This window comes from Sarcophilus harrisii, chromosome 2 (assembly GCF_902635505.1).
Source record: "Sarcophilus harrisii chromosome 2, mSarHar1.11, whole genome shotgun sequence".
NCBI classification, from domain to species: domain Eukaryota; kingdom Metazoa; phylum Chordata; class Mammalia; order Dasyuromorphia; family Dasyuridae; genus Sarcophilus; species Sarcophilus harrisii.
In genome coordinates, this window is record NC_045427.1 from 661,422,940 (window position 1) to 661,442,364 (window position 19,425).

Consider the following 19,425-nt stretch of genomic DNA (forward strand, 5'->3'; position numbering starts at 1 on the left):
AGGCAAGGGTACTTCCCACACTGCAGGGGCTCCCTCGGATGGCGCAGATGCCCTCCCTCCAGCCCGTTGATCCTGCAGCCGGGGGTCTGGCAGCTGGTCCGGTGGCCTCCAGGACACCCCCCTTCCTTCCCCAGAGCTCAGGGCCGGACCCGAGTCCAGTCTGCGGCTCCTCCTGGGTCCTGCCCTCAGTGGCTGTGGACGGTCCCTCACATCCTCAGCATGCTCTCCTGCAGCGCCCGCTCACCCCTCGGGCTGGCCGTCACCCATGGGGGTCCGGAGTCACAGCAGCCGCCCGGCTGCTCAGGGTTAACATCCCACCTCCCCGCGGCCTGCCGCTCCCCCCGCCGCTTCTCCTTCTCTCCTGACCCCCCTTACCACGCTGACGGCTCCTTTACCGACTCCGACTCTAACCATTAGTGGTTCCGTCCCGGGCCCTGTTCTTCTCCCTTTGGATCCTGGTGGATTTAATCGCCCCCCTCCCACAGATGTTCCCAGTTCTAGATGTCTGGCCCCAGGCTCCACTGGCTCCGGGAGCCTTGCCTTCCAGACTCAGTGAGCTGGCCGTTCAGCAGCCCTGCCCATCCCGGCGTGCCCCAGGTGGGGCTTGTGGCCCTCCCCCTAAACACGCATCACCCTCCCCTAAATACATGTTGCCCTCCCCCTAAACACGCATCGCCCTCCCCTAAACACATCGCCCTCCCCCTAAACACACATCACCTCCCCCTAAACACGCATCGCCCTCCCCCTAAACACGCATCGCCCTCCCCCTAAACACACGTCACCCTCCCCTAAACACACGTCACCCTCCCCCTAAACACGCGTCGCCCTCCCCCTAAACATGCGTCACCTCCCCTAAACACCCATCGCCCTCCCCCTAAACACTCCCCTGCCTTCCCCTAAACACCCATCACCCCTCCCCCTAAACACTCGTTGCCGTCTCCCATCTAAATGTCCTCCTCTGGAGGACAGGGGCCGGCCTTCATCTCGTTTGCTTGTTTGTCTTTGACTGATGGGATCTCTCTTAATTGCGATGCTCTTTCTAAGGGGAATGAGTGACAGACCAATCTTGGACCGGTAATGGCGTCCATAATAAAGCCTGAACAGATCCCACCAGGTGGGCGTGCCCTCCCTCAAGGAGCCCAGCACATCCCCTTCCCTTTCTGAGCTCAGTTCTTTCTGAGGAAGGTGATGGACAGGATCTTGGGTAAAACAGCGGAGATGAGAGATAACCCTTCCCCGATCTCGCACGCTGTCCCGACTTGCTGTCGGTAGATGGATTGTGGCCCAAAGGCCTTTGTTAAAGAAGAGGCTTCTGGGTGCCTGGTTGTATCCTGTCCTTCTCGACTCCATTCGGGCTTTTCTTGGCCCACCTTGGCGTGCTTTGCCAGTTCCTTCTCCTGCTCCTTGGACAGCTGAGGAAATTGAGAAAAACAGGTTGCAGTGACCTGGCCAAGGTCACAGGCCTGAGGTTGCCTTTGAATTCAGGAAGATGACGTTCTTGATTCCAGGCCCCGCACTCCACCCACCTCGTTGCCCATTAAGAGTTGTGACCAAACCTAAGAGCCAAAGACTCTGAGTTCTCTTGTTTAGGTCATTGCCTCCCCCACGGCCAAAGTGGTTGGAGCTCTTGCCCCACCCCCCAAAGGACACCTCAGAGAGCCATTTCTTTGTCAAATTTTGAAAAAAAATTGTTGGGGCAACAAGGGCCCCCAAGTTTCTTCTTTAAAAAGGATTAAAGCTCTTTGGATTATTAAGCCCTTGAGCCTACGGGATGGTCCTGGAAGGTCCTCCTGGCCACTGTTTGGGGCTGTATTTTAAGGCACCTGATCTTTTTCTTGTTCAGGTTCTTCTAAATGTCATCTCTGAGTTAAAGCGGCGCAGGAGGGCCGCAGGGAACGGCGCCAGTTTGACCATCTCCTCCTCTAGAGTCGAAACGCTTGGCTATCAGAATGTCCAATTAGCTAAAACTCTTTCTGGCAGCCGGGTCTGGACCAGAGAGAACAGTCTTAGTGTTTAGTTGCTGACACATCCCATGGCTTCCCCCCTCAGTCCGTTCTTCACGCCGCCCTCCGGATGCCATTTTGATAGCACACCTTCGCCGGTATCACTCTCCTCTTTGTTAATTCCATTGGGTCCCTATTGCCTTTTGGATCCAATGTGGACTCTTCTATTCACATTAAAGCCCTTCCCAGGCTGCAATTGGGATTTCTCAGACATTGCTCCCCCCTCCGTACTCTTTGGTTCTACCACTGAGACCTCCTGCCTCTTCCTCCCATGTTTAGCCTCCACGCTTGGGATGTGCTCCCTTCGCACTCCCCTCCACATCTTGGATCTCTCCTTTCCACCAAGATTTAGTTCCACCACCCACTCTTCCAGGAAGCCTTCCGGGATCCCCCTTGCGGCTGGTGATTCCTCTTCCCTTCACCCTGTTTGTGTCTGGGAGATTCTGCCATGAATGTGCAGTGGGCAGAGGAGGACGCTTTGTTCCTACAACTATGAGAGGAGCTGAAGCTGTGGAAGTACTTGTGCAGGCGCCAGGGCCACCCGGCGCATTCTGGGCCCTCACCAGTCATCTGGACTCAGGCCTTGCCCCTGGACTTCAGTGACTCAGGAGGAAAGAGAGAAGCCCGTGGCTTCATTCAGCTCTGCCCCACTGAGACCCAACTCACATTTGAGTGGCGACATCACTTGTGGCTATTGATCCTCTGAAAATGAAGGACAACCTAGCTGAAAGGCCCAAGGCCAGAACCGGCCGGGGCTGTCTAAGGATCGCCTGAACCTCCATTGGTTCAGGCTTTGTGGGAGCCCCCCCAACTGAGCCAACCCCATTCAAACTGCTAAGTCCCACCCGGTGCTTGGACCCTTGGAGCCTGGTGTTGGATCCCGACCTTGTTATCCGCGGAGTTGATAGCGACCCAATTGATGCTTTGAAGGGTAGCTTCCCCCGGTGGAGAAGGTAGTCGCTTTGGAGTGGGGAAGACCCGGACTGCAGCCCCAACCCGACCATGCAAGCTGTTTAACCTGGATAAGCCATTTCATTTCTCTTTGCCTCAGTTTCCTCATGTAGAAAACAGGGGAGTTGAGCTAGATGGCATTCATGCTTCCCACGCACGCCATTTTCTCATGATCCTGTGCTGCTTTGATCCAAGTCATCAATAGAGTCCAGAGGGCCAGGGTCCTGAGACACTTCACTGAAGGCCTCCTTCCTTCCTTCCTTCTTTGGTCTGGGCCATTGAACCCTTCCAGGAGCCCCCTAATTGTTTTCTCATAAACTCCATCATTGCCATAAGACGGGCTTGAGGAACTTCCCAGAAATCTCGGGGAGCTGCCTACCCCATTGCCAGGGCCCTGCAGTCTGGTTGTCCTCTCAGTAAGGGAGCCCAGGTGCATCCGGCCCAGCTTTCTGCCCAGCGAGGGCCTGCTGGCTCTGTGTGATCCCTGCTGCCTTTTAGGTTCACTGACCAGCCTTTTAATAAGATACTCCAGAAGTCTTTCAGCAAGCTCCCTGGCCTATGGTTTGGAGGTCTCCCTCCCCCGTCTCCTTTTCCTTCCCCCCCATCTCCTTTCCCTCCCTCTTCTCCTTTCCCTCCCTCTTCTCCTTTCCCTCCCTCTTCAGGATCCCTTGGTGATGGGACTCCTCAGCCTCCCCCTCCCAGTACTGGTCCCCAGGCCAGTGACCTGACACCGCCCAGAACAAGGCAGCCACTTGGTTGATGGTCATAGATCTCCAACCAGGTCTGTGAAAAGCACTTTCTTTCCCCCTGGCAGGACTGTCCCCCTCCTTCGGTAGGAGTATAAGCTACAATGAGTATAAGGACATTATCCTGCTGTGGTACCGGTCCCATTCTATGGCAGCAGGGGGGATGGGGGGGGTTTCTGACCAGTCTGTGACCCACCCACTGAGGCTCCTGGTCGCTGTGTGGCCCCAGGAGAGAATGAGGGGGTACTTTCCGCTCAGGCTTGCCCTGCTGGTCAGGGTAAGCAGCCGGCTTATGCTGTGTTTCAGAATAATGATCTAAGCTCCATTCTCAAGATTTTTAATGAAAATCTCACTGTATTCATTATTAATTTCATAAAATCCAAGGATATGAGAAATGCAAGGACAAAAATCCGGGATACTTTTTTGGTGGCAAGCCCTAGGTTTTTCCAAGGAGGCAAGTTCTGAGGGAGGTGCGGAATCTTGGCTTTCCAAGGTCGAACTTACTGGACATCGGTCTCGGGGGCCGGTCGCCCCGGTCCACCTGGGCCCCGATGTGTTTCCGCGTCCCGTGTGGCCGAGTGAGTTTTGAATCCCTGTCTTGGCAGGAGAATGTGTCGCTCGCCGACATCCTGTCCCTGCGGGACAGCTGCCTCACGGAGCAGGACATCTGGGCCGTGTGCTTGGAGTGCAGCCGTTCCCTGAGGAGCATCGCCCACTCTGCCATCTTCCAGACACTGTGCATCACCCCGGACACGCTGGCCTTTAACACCAATGGCAACGTGTGCTTCATGGAACAGCTCAGTGGTGAGTGCCAGAACCTCCTGAACCCCGGCCCGGCTGACCCTGCGCCCTCTGCCCCGGGGACCCGGGAGGGGCCAGGGCTTAGCCACACTAGGGGTCGGGGCTGTGTTTGCAGATCTATAGGAGAGCATCATTTCTTAATGAATGTAATTAAAATCAAAACCCAGTCAGTTTGAAACTAGCTCTAGATAAGTCACAATAATTTTGTCCCAGCAGATGTTTCCAAGAGAGCAGACCCATTCTGCTGGACTCGTGACAACTGTTTTGTTGGGGGAACGTAGCTCTGAGCTTGCCTTGCGCTAGGCTGGGGCAGGGGACTGGTCCGCCCTTGACCATTTGGGGAGCAGCTACTGCCCTTCTTTCGCTGTAGCCGCACACGTTCTGCCGGGGCTGGGGTCCACACCCCAAACCCAAGCAGGGTGGAGCAGGGTCCTCTTCCCCAGCCCGCCCAGTGCTTCCCATGTCTGCCCACTGATTCTCGTAGCTCAGTGAGTGCCAGCAAGTTTTCCACGTAGAGTGGAAGCTCTGCTCCCAGCAGCCTCCATGTCCAAGGGACATCTACTGCTGGGCCAACCCAGGAGCAGTTTCTCCTCGCCTCCAGGGAGACAAGCTTTCAGCATTCGGGGGCCAGAGGGAAACGACATTAACTGCCTGGGGGGACGCAACTGGGGCAGGAGTTCTGGGTGGGAGCAAGCTAAAGGTGGTCAGACAGCAGCTTCTGTGGAGGCTACTTCCGGGAGCTGGAGGCCTTAGGAACCGCAGAAGAAAGGGATCCCTTTGGGCTCTGCCCACTGGGATGAATCAGCCCTTCTAGATGCGGCTCTCTACATGCAACTTGGGGCCTCCTGAATCTTCAAGAGAAGCTCCATTTGTCCTGGAGCCACAAAACACACTCGGGCCGCACTACCACTCATCGCTCGGGTGGGAGTTGGCAGTGTGGTTGGGGCTCGCTCAAGAGCAGAGGCCATTTATTTCTGTCTCCCTTCCTTCCCCAAGATGATCCTGAAGGTGCCTTCGTTCCTCCAGAGTTTGACATAACAGGGAATACTTTTGAGGTAAGTAAAGGCTGGGGCTTTCACCCAATACTGGCTTTCTCTTCTGGGGCTTTCACCAAATGCTGCCTTTCTCTGCTGTGATTTTTTGTCAAGCCCTTGATTTAGTTAATCAAAGTAAAGCCCTCCCCACCCCGTTTCTGCCCTCTATTCAGCCTCTCCAATCTATCCTTTCTGTGGCTCATTTGTCCGTGATTGCTTGCCTGTTGACCCCCTTGAGGGTTTGAGCTCCTTGAGGGAACATGGTAGGTGCTTAATAAGTGCTCGTTTCTTTTCTTCCTTTGTTCTCTCCGTTACTCTGTTGGTGGGAGTGAATCTGCAGCCAGCTTCAGAGGCTGGCCGGCTTTTATGAAAGTTGTGAAAGTGTTTGGACTCCTGGGATCCAGAGACATCATGGGGTTTCCTCAAAAACATTTTATTTGGGCAGGAAGGGAAAAGGGGTATCTGAGCTTAACTGAGAACCTGATCCTTTTATAAACTTAACTAACATAAATACATTATTAATAAATTAATAGAAATAAACTTAGCTAATAAGCTGATAACCCCCAGCTTCAGAGTGAGAAAATGGCAGAAGCGGCCATGGTGACTGACAATGCTCATTTCCGCTGATCCGTGGCTGTCAGGCCATAAGATGGTTCGTGCTGGCAGGATTTTAGCGACTGTGGAGACTGAGGGAGGCCACGAGAGAAGTTGGCTGGCTGGGGAGAAACTTGTGTAGAATGTCGAGCCAAGTGGATGAGACCTGTTCAGGATGCTGATCCTCCCTCTCTAGATTATCAGGGAGGACAAAATATGCCTGAAAAATGGAGGAGAGCTTCAGTGGTGGAAACAAAGGAGGAGGCAGTGCTGGAGAGGCAGTGGGGGGCCCTGCCCTGTGTTGGAGGATGCTAGGGTGAGGGAGGTAGGGCTGGAGGAGGGGGAAGGCAAATGGCCCCAGAGGGAAGCAGCAGACTCCCCCAGGAGTCAAGGAACAGGCTGCTGTGTGGGGTGTCCTGCCGGGAGCCCACAAGTGGTGATAGGGAGACATTGAGGTTTATTGAGCAGGGGTGACCTAGTCAAGTCCACACTTTGGAAAAATCATTTATATATACGTGGCGGGTATCATGTATAGGGGGACAAGAAGGCAGAAATAAAGCTTGTCAACAGATTGGAGAATGTGGGAGGGTATGAGAAGTACAGAAAGGGACACCAAGTTCAGGGATCTGGGAGGACCCTCACCTTCTGGATATCAAGCTAGCCCTAAGGCCCTGTTTTTAAAGGGGCAAAGATTCATGTCTGGATTGGCTGCTGAGATGATGGGAGCCTTAGAAAGGTACATTCATGGTCAACCTTGGGAAGTCTGATTTCTGAATATCCTCTCTTTGTATCCTAGCATTTAGCATGGTTCATAGGACACAGCAGGTGCTTCAAAATGCTTGTTGACTGACTGACCTCAAAGCAACCATTGCTGCTTCTTGTTAGCGAAAGCCTTCTCATAAACAGTGAGGGTATCACCTCACTGCCTCTTGTGGAGGGTTTTCCTGAATTTACTACTGCTACCAAGTTCAAACTTATTCCTTACAGACAATTGGGAATCTGTAGGCCAAAAAAGATCATGATTCTCAGCAAGCTCTCAACACAACAAAAAAGAATGGGAGGGGGGGCTGGTTATGGCTGGGGTAGGAGTGGGAATGTTACAGACAGGGTGACATTTCCCCCTGGACTAAACAAAAATAACTTTAATATTTTCATTTGAAGAATACATTCCTTCATTTGGTGATATTATCGTCGGCAGCTGTTGCTGAAATAAATCCCTGGTTATTTCTGCAATGGATATATTTACGTTATCGAAATAAAAAGATTTCTCCATATGCTCTTTTGGCATAAATATAGTATGGAGACAGAGATTCATTTAAGCATTATGAAATTTTATGTCATCATTTCCTAGAAGTTTGTATTTTTCTTTTCTTTCTTTTATAAATTCACCTTAATTTTCATTTCCCTTTCTATCACCCATTGAGAAAGCAAGAAAAACAAAAGCATTGCAAGTATATGATCATGCAAAACAAATCCTGTATTAGCCATGTTGAGAGAGCAATAAAGAAATGATTCCTCAGTCTGCATTCTAGTCATCAGCTCTCCATCTGGAGGTGGGCAGCTGCCCATGTTTCATCGTTAATACTTTGGAATTGTGGCTGCTCATGGAGCTGATCAAAATTCCTGAGTCTTTACAGTATTCTTGCTCTTGTATAAATTATTCTCCTGCTTCTCCTCCCTTCAATTTGCATCAGAAAAAAGTTTTCCCATGTTTCTCTCAAACTATCCTCTTCATTAATTCTTAGAGTACATGGACATTACATCACCTTCATCTACCACAATTTGTTCAGCCATTTCTAATCGATTGATGTCCCCTCGAATCCGAATTCTTTGCTGCCCCCAAAAGAGCTTCTGTTGATATTTTTGTACATTTGGGTTCTTTTCCACTTTCTTTGATCTCTTTGGGATTCAGACCTAGATACGGCATCACTGGGTTAGAGGGGAAACAAAATTTAGTAATTTTTTGAAGGAAGGTGGGATTTAGTTCCGAATTTCTTTCCAGAATGGTTGGACCAGTTCACAGCTCCACCAACAGTACATTATTTTCCCACACCATCTCCAGCATTGGTCATTTTTCTTTCTGAGTCAATGTGACAGGTACAAAGTGATATCTCAGAGTTTTAATTTGTATTTCTCTTAAGTATTAGTGATCTAGAGCATTTTTAAATATGGCTCATTTTAGCTTGGATTTCTTCCTCCGAAAATTGTCTATTATATCTTGTAACCGCTTATCAGTTGATGAATGGCTTTTATGCATTTGACTCAGTTACTTATAGATAGTAGAAATAAATATTTATCAGGGAAACTTGCTACAAATAAATAAGTGGTGAATGGCTCTAATTCTTATAAATTTGACTCAGTTACTTTTGTATGTTAGAAATAAAACATTTATCAGAGAAACTTGCTACAAATATTTCCCCCAGTTTTCTGCTTCAAAGTTTAACTTCATTGGTCTTTTTCAAAAAATTTAATTTTATATAATCAAAAATGGTCATTTTGTCTTCTATGAATCTCCCTCTTGTTTAGTAATGAACTCTTTCCTTTCTACAGATGTGCCAGATAGTTTCCTCCATGTTGCTTTCATTTGCTTGTGATGGCACCATTTGGTTCTAAATCCTGTTCCCAGTAGCAACCTGACTTGCTAACAGTCTAAGATACTGGTTTGCACTCAGTTTCTACCAAACTGCTTTCCAGTTTTCCAGTTTGTTAAATAGTGAGTTCTTACCGCAGTAGCCACAATTTGGGAATTTCTCCGGGCCACTGTGCTCTTCAACATCTGCATGTTGTGTAGCTAATCTATTCTATGGATTATCCTCTTTATTTCTAACCCAGCACATGTTTGTTTTGACGGTTATGGTTCTTTAGTTTGCAGTCTGGTATTGCTAAGCCGACTTCCTTCCTTCGTTCTTTAACTCCTTTGATATTCTTGATCATTTATTCCTCCAGAAGAATTTTATTTTTTAAATGATTTCTCTGATCATGCTTTGTAGTGCTTCATCACATAGTTCTCTCCAACCCTGCTTTTCCTTATGTATCACTCTCAACATGGAAGGCAGCCAGACCATATGGAGAAGCCTTCTGATGGTGGGAATCGGGCTGCTTGTTGACATCAGTATTTGGAGGCAAGATTGGTGGGAGCAGGTGCCTATTTTTCTGTAACCCCTAAAATCATCCTGTTTGGAAGTGATGGCAGGGCAGAGAAGCTAAGGTGTTGTCTAGCCTCAAGGTCACTTTTGTTATCCATGTAAGTCATTCTGCAGATGACTGTTTTATAGCCGTCTTGCTTTTTGGAGTACCGCTGGTAGTTGCTGTGGACAAGATGCTTGTTCTCTTTCCACTGATACCTCTGTCCCTCTTGATGCATGGGAAGGAAATATCCTGAAAGAATTTCTTCTGCATAATGCCAGGTTTGCTTGCTTTTGCCCTCTGGGCTTTGGGTTCCTCATTTTTCAAATAAAGGTCACCCTCGAAGATCACCTTCAGCTCTACTGCTCTGGAATAGATTTTAGGAAAGTTAATTTTTGTTTTGCTGGGGAGACAGGCGAAGAGGGAAACATACAGAAAATTCTCCAGACAAAAGGTCCTTTCTGGTGGTGCCCTGAGTTCACGGGAAGCTTGCTAATGAAGGCACAGCAGCAGCTAGGCTCATCATGTGGACTGTTTCAAAAACAAATATTTATCCTCTTCCCTTCCCACAAGAGTGTCTTTGGGGGTTCCGAACATCTTTTCGGGACACCAGGGAGAATATCACAGTAACTCAGGACCAGCACTTCTCAAAACACGTCCTTCAGAGGGAGAAAATATGAGCAGCCCCGAGACAGATGCATCCTAAGGCTGAGTTGGCACATTGAGTTCTGTGATGTCTGGCATCCTTAGAGCCAGGACGCTGTGGGAGGAGAACTCATGTTTAATGGACAGGTGGCCTGGTTAACTTAAATATGTACAAGGCTACCTAATAGTTCTGCCTTGCTGATACCTTGGGAATTTGGAGGATTTTGTCATATTATGGCAAATGTTTAAAATTTTCCATTCTGCTGCTCCTCAGTGATTCCACAGGTGGGAGGGAGCTTCCTTGCTGCTTCTAGAACTTCCTCCTTACCAAGTTCTTCTTGAATATGAGATCACTGATGTATCCCGGACGGTGACAGAAGATTGGTAGGTAAAGGGATTTAATGGGGTCAGGAACAAGAAAGGATCAGACTAAATGACTGCTGAGGTTTCCAGGCCTAAATCTTAGGTTCTGTAACCCCATACCTGATGCTACCCATGGAAGCCACACAAAACTGCCGCAGGAGGCACCACAGGGCACCCCCACCCGTCAAGCATGAAGTGCAGCCTTAAGGAAATGAGAACAAGCTGCATCCTGAAGCTTCTGGAGGAGGCACCATGGAGAGCACCCTCACTAATGTAACTATAGGTGCGGAGAAGCAGCACCATGGAGAGCAGCCTCCTGCTAATGTAACTAGAGGTGCGGGAGAAACAGCACCATGGAGAGCATCCTCACCATTGTTACTAGAGGTACAGGAGAAGGAGCACCGTAACTAAACCCAGGGAGCGGAGGATGGGCCTTTGGAGAAAACACCTTGGAGAACAATGTCACCAAAGGAACTGGAAATGCAGGAGAGGAGGTGCCATAGAGAGCAGCATGACAGAGCTAGTAGAGGAAGCGCCCCAAAGAGCAACTCAGAGCTGAGGGAAGGAATGTTTGGAATGGTAAAGGCAAACTCGTCTATTTGGATTGTGTGAAAATCCCTATAGAGTCTAAGCTCTACAACTGGAGCCTGTCTAATCCAACACTCTGCTTCCCTCCCATTTTACAGATGAGAAAATTGAGTAAATGCCATTGAAGGTTAGGTAAATTGAAAGAGAAGTTTTAAATAATGTAGCCAAAATTTGAACTCATCTTCAGATTCCCCAAATGCTGTTGTTTCCTCTACAGCACATTTAAAGGGAAGAGAGAGAAGGGAGTAAGCATTTATTAGTATCTCTTATGTACTAGACATTGTGATAAGGACTTTTTTATAAACATTATGTCATTTGATCTTTGGGCACATGTCCCATTTTGAAAGGTGCCTTTTTCAGAGTTTTTTACTTGAGTTCTTTTTTTACCCTTTAGTCCTTTAATAAAATTCCCTTTGATTTCTCAGCTGTGCAGGTGTTTACATGCCAGATGATGCCTCTGAGCTAGAGCACTGGAAGTCCACCTAAGGGACGTCCTCCATGCTCTCTGCACTCTGCATCTGTCTGGGCATGCGTTCGAACCTTGATCCTTGGGGGCTGGGATGAATAACTGGCAGGAGAGCAGCTCTGAAGCTTCTCTCAGCTTCTCCTCCTCCTTGCCAGCCATGTACACACCCACTTTGCAACATTTTGCAAGCAAAATGCCTGCCCCCATCATTCACAGCATCCCCCCCACTTGTTACTTGTAGAGGGAGGTGGGTCTGTATGGATGCCAGCTCAAGGGAAAGCTTCCTCACTGTGGACTGCCAGGCTAGGCCAGTAGAAACATCACTGGGCAAGCTTGATCCTGGTCCCACTGTGACAGTCCGAGCCGTTCGTCTTGTGCAGAGGCACAGCAAGGATTCAAGGGAAGGATGCTTCCTTCAGTGTGTTCCTTTAGAAAGAAAGCCGTGTCTCAGAGGTGGAGACATTGCTAAGCCAAGGTCTTGGAGAACCTTATCAAGGTGAGGGAACCCAGAGAAGCTGCTCATTGTCCCCATTGGCTCTAATCGATGTCAGCATTTACTCGCCTCCCTTGTGCCAGGAGCTATTCTCAGACCTACACCAAACATCACACGGTATTGCTGCGGTAAATTTGGGGTGTTTCTGTTGGCCCACTACATTTGCTTTCTGCTCACTCCGTGATTGGGGTGCCACTCACCCTCTGACTTGTATAAGCCAAAATCCCAAGGAGAAAAGGAGAGTCTGGCACTCTGGCCTGAAAACATACTCTGCCCTGTTTAGAAGACAAGCTGGGGAGGGGGCTCTTCCTTCCCTGGAAACTAAACAGCTTTGCCTGCAGTACCTGCATCTGCACCCTTGGACTTACCGGTTCACTCACCCCCATCTCAAGTGCCTATTTCACTATCCAGTCTTGTAGCCACCTTTCATGAGGCCCAAATGGCTGACTGGCGTTTCACTGCCACCTCACTCTCTTCTTCAGCCCATTCCTCACAGTTGTCAAAGAAGGTCTGCCCATGTTACTCCCTCACTCATGAAGCTCCTATGACTCCCTATCACCCACAAGAGTGAATATAAAATCCTCTGCTTGCCATGGAAAGCCCATAATTGGGCTCCAGCTGGTCCCTTCACACAGTGTACATGCCGTGCCATCTGCCACAACAATGCCTTTGCCCAGGCAGTGAATCCCTGGGCCTGAAATGGCCTCCCTCCTCACGTCTCCCTCCTAGAACACCTGCTTCCTTCAAGCATTTGGCTCATATCAGCTCCCAGACAAGGCCAAGCTGAATCTGCCCCTTTGGATGACCCATGGATGTGATTCTGTTTTTTCTCTTGTGCATGCTTGTACCTACACACATCTCTTACCCAATAAAACGGCAAGTCCTTGAGGGCGGGGGCCATTTTGTTTTGGACTTTGAGTCTTCAGTGCCTGGCCTAGAGTAGGCACTTATTAAGTTCTAGCTGGCCCCTCCTAGCCCCCTGGGGCTATTCCCCATTCCAAAGGTCCATGGGATTTGTACGGCGTCCATCTTCCATTCAGAAGCACCTTATGTTGGAACTGGTCAAAGAGACTGGGTACCACTCCAAGCCAAAAGCCCAAATTGAAAGAGAGGCCCTTTTTAAAGAAAGAGCCTTTTTAAAATTCTTTTTTAAAGATTCCCTTTTAAAATCAGGGCAAAGCTATGGGCCTCTCTTCTAACACCCTCCCCGGGAGTATAGTATGTGCTCGAGTAGTCAAAGGGTGCCAGAGCCCAGACCCAGTCTGCCAGGGTCTCCCTCAGCTGTCTCAGCTCCTTGTTTCTGCATACATAGACCTCTGCTTTCTGTCAGAGTCTTAATTTGATGCTACTACAGGAGTGGGCAAAGGAGCAAATAATGTATGGCCTCCAATGACTTATCCAGTGACAAGAAAGTGGATCCTGCTCCCTCTCCTTCAGTCTTATTGACATTGCTTCACATTCCCTCTTCCTGAAGACAGAGCCGCTGCAACAGAGGGCACCTGGCAGTCAGGAAAGGCTCTGGGTAGAAACTGGCACTGGATGCCCAGCAGGGAGGGTCTTTTCTTTGTGCAGAATAGTGGCTTTCCCCACCCCAGTCAGGGCTAGCTCAGCTGACCCATGGAAGCTAAAGGAAAACGTAGGTAGTATAAAGATATAGAACAAAATGAAGAAAATGTCATTGTGCCCAAATTCTGGGGCTCCCACAGTGCAGTGCACTCTTCATAGAACTGCCTGCTCTGAGATTGGGCACCATCTTGCCAGATGGTTGATCTGGCACATATCCCACTGCAGCATGGCAACCATTCTTCCCCCATCGACACATGCATCTATTGAGAGGATATTGTGGGCAAGGCCTTGGCAAAACCCTGGCTGGTTCTCCTTCACTCCCCCTCTCAGCATATTTTACCAAGAAGAGTGAGCACATGATCTGTGACACCTTCTCTCCAAAACTAATTCAGATACTCTAACTAAGCCTGCCCCATTCCTACATCCCTTGTGCCATTTAGGGAGAGAAAGGGGTCTTTATTACCAACACTAAGCCCTCTGCTTGTTCCCCCAACCCTTTCCATCTTCTCCAAGATCTTGCTCCCTTTCCCACCTTCCTCTTTACTCTGCAGTTTCTCCTTATCCATTGGCTTCTTCCCCAATGCATACAAACATGCCCCAGTGTTCCTTACTATTTAGAAAATTCCCTTGATCCTGACCACCTTTCAGATTTTCATTCTCTCTCTCCTTTTCCCAGATTCTTAGGGGGAAAAGCAGCCCCCTCATCTTCATTTTCTTGTCTCCCATTAATTCCTCAACCTTTTATTGTCTGACTTGCTAGTTCCACCTCTCAAGATCTCCTTATTCAAACTTTGATTAGATTGAAGACTTCCTTCTTGATTTAGCTAAAGTATTGTCCGTTCTTGACCACCCCAACCCTAACTTGCCATTTTTTCATTCCCCTAACTCCTCTCTCTTACTTCCTCTCCCCATCTGACCTCTCCTCAGCTTCTTTGTTTGGGTCATTATTCATACCCTGTCCTCTAATGTGGAGGACTGTTCCCCAAGGATCTCTTTGACCTTCTTTGTCCTTTACACTTGGAGCTTTCATCATGCTCCAGGTGCTAGCATTGATACAGATACACAAGGCTCTGTGATTTCCCCTTTCTGGTACCTCTCTGATTTACCAAGGGAGTTGCCTACAGCACCTAGAGCTAAAGTAGCTTGCCCAGGTTGCAAAAAAAAAAAAAAAAAAAAAAAAAAAAAAAAAAGAACCAAAAAACCTGGATTATCAAACTTCTGCCCTTTCTACCATACAATCCAAATTCGGGAAGCTGACTCACCTCCAGGACACTCCCTTCTTTACTCAGTGAGCTCAATGCCTGTCTCAAAATCTCCCTCTTCTCCCCACATTCTCTCCTTACACAAAGGGATTTCAATAAATATGATGATACACCCTCAGCCTCCCAATTTTTCAACTTATTTCACAAGAGCGATTCCTCCACCTTCCTACTTTTGCTCTTTGATGTCGTCATTGCCCACAATGCACCACTTTCACGTTGAAGAACTCTGAAAATGCCTTATCTGCCACCTCTGCTGGCTCACCATTCCTATCTTGGCATTTCCAAACCTTGTTTTTCACTAACACCCCGACTTCTAAAATCTTGACCCCTCAGTTTTCTCCCAAGTTGTTGCCCCTGCACTAGCCACTCTCTCTTCCTTTCCCCCTTCACCACCTCCTTATGTCACCATCCTTGTCTTGGCAAGCCTCAGCCTTGGATCACTGCCATCATTTGCCTTTAGAAATACATTGCTGAATGAGGGTGGAAAAAATCACGTAACCATCTTTACCAGATTCACTATGGATTTATGTTACACAACCACAAGCAGCCTTCAGTACTGCTAGACAACCCATCTATCCCTCCCTAATTAATTCACTCTCCAGCTCTCCACAGTAACTCTTGCAAACCTTTGCATTCCTCCTCAGATTTCCTGTGTTCTCTTCTCCCACTGTCTTCAGCTGAGAACCTTGTCCCTTATTTTACTGAGGTCATTGTCTGAGAACATTCTCTCCTCCTCCTCTTCATCTCAGATCACTCAGATACCTTCTGTTCCTTTCTCTTCCTTTGCGTCCCAGTTTTACACAGTGGGTTGGCCCTTCTTGACAAAGCTTAAACTTCTACCTGCACACTTGAAGCCATTCCATCTCATTTTCCCCAGCAGATTGCCCCTCCACTCCAGTCTCTCACTTACCTCTCCTCTCTCTGTTGGCTACTTCTCTATTGTCCATAGACATGCCCTTTGTCTCCTCCATCTGCAAAAACCCCTCATTTATCCACATTTCCTCCATTGTATGGCCATCTATAACAGGTGCCTTCACTTACTCTTCTCTCACTCTTCTTTTTTTGGTACATCTATTGTTTATTGAAATAGAAAAGTCAAGGTTGCACAAATAGCTCTTTAGAACATAAAACTAAATGTTTTTGTCTATAGCAATTAATGATATTCAGCATTTAGCAATACCAAAGTGTTCTGCATTTACATGATATAAATTGCATATAATATCATGATTAAACAACGGTAACGACACGACAATAATTAATATTGTGAGATCTATCTTGTTCAGACTGCTGTGTTTCCCACACAGCCTCTCACTCTTTTCTTAACTCTGCACCCTGGGTTTGACTAGAACTGCTCTTTCTGGAGACACAAATAATCTCTATTTGCCAGACCGAAAGGCCTTTCCTAAATTCTCATTTTCCTTAAGCTCTGTAGTCTTTGACACTTTGTTGGACATCCTCCTTCTCTTGGTTCTTTCTGTTGTCTTCTTGTCCTCTCCTATCTGAGTCTTCCTCAGTTCCCTCTTTGACACTGTTGGACATCCTCCTCTTCTTGCTGCTCCCTGTTGTTCTCTCCTATTGGACTCTTCCTCAGTTCCCTCTTTGACATTTTGATGGACATTCTCCTCTTCTTGGTTCTCTCTGTTGTCTTCTTGTCCTCTCCTATCTGACTCTTCCTCACTTCCCTCTTTGACACTTTGTTGGACATCCTCCTCTTCTTGCTGCTCCCTGTTGTTCTCTCCTATCTGACTCTTCCTCAGTCCCCTTTGCTGGTTCTTCATCCAGACCACATGTCCTAATTTTGGGTGCCCCACAGGGCTCTGTCCTGAACCCTCTTCTCCCTCTTTTTTCACTTGATAATCTCATCAGCTTCTAGAGATTAGGTGATCATCTTTATATTGATAATTCTTAAATCGACACATCCCGGTCTGAGCTCTTGGCCAACTCCAGGCATGGGGGCGGACAGGACGTAGGAGAGTTGGGTTCCCAGAAGGAGCAGGGAGGGGCCACGGAGGTGTTACTTAGCAGGGTATGATGTGGTTAGACTTTTGCTTCAGGAAGACTTGAACAGCTGTGTGGAGAGAGGTCAGGGATAACTTAATGAGGGATAGAGGGGCCACAAAAGAAGCAAGAGATTAGAATTAAGAGGGTTTGTGGAAGGCTTCCTATAGAAGGTGAGATTTTAGTTGAGACTTAAAGGAAGTCAGGATAGCTGCCAGCTAAGGGAGGGGGTAGGGAGAAAGAGGGGAAAATTTGGGGAAAAAAATGTTATACAAGGATCAATGTTGGAAAAATTACCCAAGCATATGCTTTGTAAATAAAAAGCTTTAATTTAAAAAAAAAAAAAAAAAGAAGCCAGGCGACGCTTCATTCTGCAACTCCCCCTTCCAAAGCAAGCCACGGGAGCTTGTCCGATCTTCTCGAATCATGGGCCTTAGCAAGAAGGAAACTTTCAGCAGCAGCCTCGCTGTCACATCCAGGATCCTCCCATGAAGAGGTCTGGACGTTTGCCAGAGAACCCTTTTCTGGGGCTTTTGGATCCGTATGCAGTGCTGTAGTCACAGAGCACTTTCCTCACAATTCTCTGAAATATCTGAAACGAAGAAGGAAGAACGTGTCAGGCCTGGGGGACGGCCAGAGAAAATGGCCAGACCTGAGAGACGGGGGGTCTTGTTTGTGGAACAGCCAGAAGGCTGGGACCAGTCAATCAAACAAAATTGAGGAATAAAGAGCCTGGAAAGGTAGGAGAGGGCACAGGAAGGGTTTTGAAGGCCATTTTGTACTTTGGCCCAGGGGAACAGGGGGTCCTTGGAGTCCACAGAGTCGGGTACTTCTGGGAAGTCCCTCTGGGCACTGGGGAGCGGTGGCAACATTACGGCATGGGACGCACTGGCTGCTCCCTGGGGACTGAGTGGAGAGTGGGCTGGAGAGGGGGAGATCTGAAGCAGGCTGAGCCCAGCCACTAGTGTGATAGTCCAGGAGGCAACGGTGAGGCCACTGGGGTGGGCTGCGCCCGCTTCTGTATCCTTAGGACATCTGGGATCCACTGACCTCTTCTGCTTGTGGATTCCATCTTTAAAATCATAGGAGCTCCCCAACCCCATTGTGCAGACTGGTAGTGGGCAGAACAGAGCCTCAATGGATCTAACAGGTAGCGCTCTTAAAGACATGGGGATCTCAGCTTCCTTAGGTCTGCAGCCCCCGTGCTGACAGCCGGACTCCCAAAGGCTTCAGTGAGACTTGTGGGGCAGTGCAGAGTCCTTTCAGCTGGAGAAGCCCCGACTATTGGGCATCCAGGCCTCTGGTTCGCAGGAGGTTGTGGTAACATTGGAGCCCTGGTCCTCGGGCCCAATGGAACCTGGAAGCTGCTCAGCAGGGATCTTGCCCTCTTAGGCCCTGCCTGAGGAGGTCCTGCCTCCCCCCGGGGCAGATGGTGGCCTTCCGCAGCAGGGTCTCCTGAGACAGGGGCTCGTCATTAACCAGGCCTGGAAGAGCACACTGGTGCCTGTGTTTGGGAGGGGCCGGGGCCTGGTTTTTGCCTTTGAAGAACGGCTGCAGCTGAACGAGCCCATTTGCCCTTTCTGCAGGCCCACATCTACTCTCTGGGGGCGACCCTGAAAGCTGCCATTGAGTATGTGATAGAGCCTGAGCTAGAGCCAAAGTTCTGTAAGGACCTGGAGACCCTCCTGGACCAGATGCAGGAGGAGAGTCCCAGCAGCAGGCCCGACATTGAGGTGAGCTGGAGCGGGCTGGGGGGCTCCCTATTGGTGGAGGAGGTTGTACCTGGGAGCCAGCCACAAGCCTGTGCAAGGTGCCTGGTTTGTGGCAAGCACTGGAAGAAGCCTTGGGGTACCAAGCTAGTCAAAGGGGTGCATTCTCATGGAAGTCCCACAAAAGGGAGCTGGAGGGTTGAAGCGGTAGCCAGAGGAGGAAGGAAGAAAGATACCTGCTGGGCCGGGGAAGTTCAGGCCCTGAGCCATAACAGAAGCCCCCAGTGGGAGAAGGGTATGCCAGGGCAGAGGGAGCAGGCCTCCTGGGTGCAGCGGTGAAGTCCAGGCAGTAGGAGCGGGGCCCACAGATTGGAGGGAGGGGGTCTGAGGCGGCAGCGGCGGCAGAACACTCCCAGCAACCAGCAGTGGCCGTGGCTCCGCTCCCCAGGGTCGTGGCCATGTGGCCGGCCCTAAGCTGGATGCGTCCTGATGGATGAGGTGTTCCCAAGGACTGATTAGAGAGGTCCCTCCTCCTGACCACCCGCACCCAGAGCATCCCTTGGTCAAGGCTCAGGGCAGGCTTGTGTACGACTGGGTATGCCGCCCCTCAGCGTCTGGGGTCCGTGTGAGCGGTGATGGGCCGGTCCCTGTGAGATTTGTTCGTTCACTCTCTCCTCACCCCCTGAGCCCCTTCAGGACCTGTCCTCCCAGCATGGGGAGGCTCCTTCTTGTGCTTGTGCTCTTCTCCCTTGGCAGGTGGTCACAAAGAGAGGCCTTTCATGGTCAGCCCCATTGGCCTTAGAGTCTCCATGATATGAATGTGCCTCAGTTTATTTCACCGTTGCCCCGTTGGTGGACGCTTAGGTTGCTTCCAGGGTTTTGCAATCCCCTAAAGCTGCTGTGAGACTCTGTGAGCAGGTAGCCCTTTTTCATAACCCTTTCAGAGTATATTCCCAACAGTAGAACGACTGGGTCAAAGGATATGATGGGTCTAAGACTCGCGGCTTTTCGCCGGGTTCCCAAATCGAGAAAACCGAAGGCCAAATTATCCCGTCGGTGGAGGAGGGGCAGCTTTCCCCC

The 19,425-nt window shown here is 49.3% G+C and overlaps 1 protein-coding gene across 1 annotated transcript in view; it reads left to right on the plus strand.

The window, feature by feature from the left end:
- Nucleotides 1-19,425, plus strand: part of LOC116422020 (kinase non-catalytic C-lobe domain-containing protein 1-like) — a 37,628-nt gene that overhangs the window by 3,729 nt on the left and 14,474 nt on the right. Inside the window, exons 2-4 of the mRNA XM_031957077.1 lie at nucleotides 4,306-4,504; nucleotides 5,498-5,556; nucleotides 18,223-18,369. Coding sequence (XP_031812937.1) covers nucleotides 4,306-4,504; nucleotides 5,498-5,556; nucleotides 18,223-18,369 — 405 coding nt within the window. The remainder of the gene's footprint in view (nucleotides 1-4,305; nucleotides 4,505-5,497; nucleotides 5,557-18,222; nucleotides 18,370-19,425) is intronic.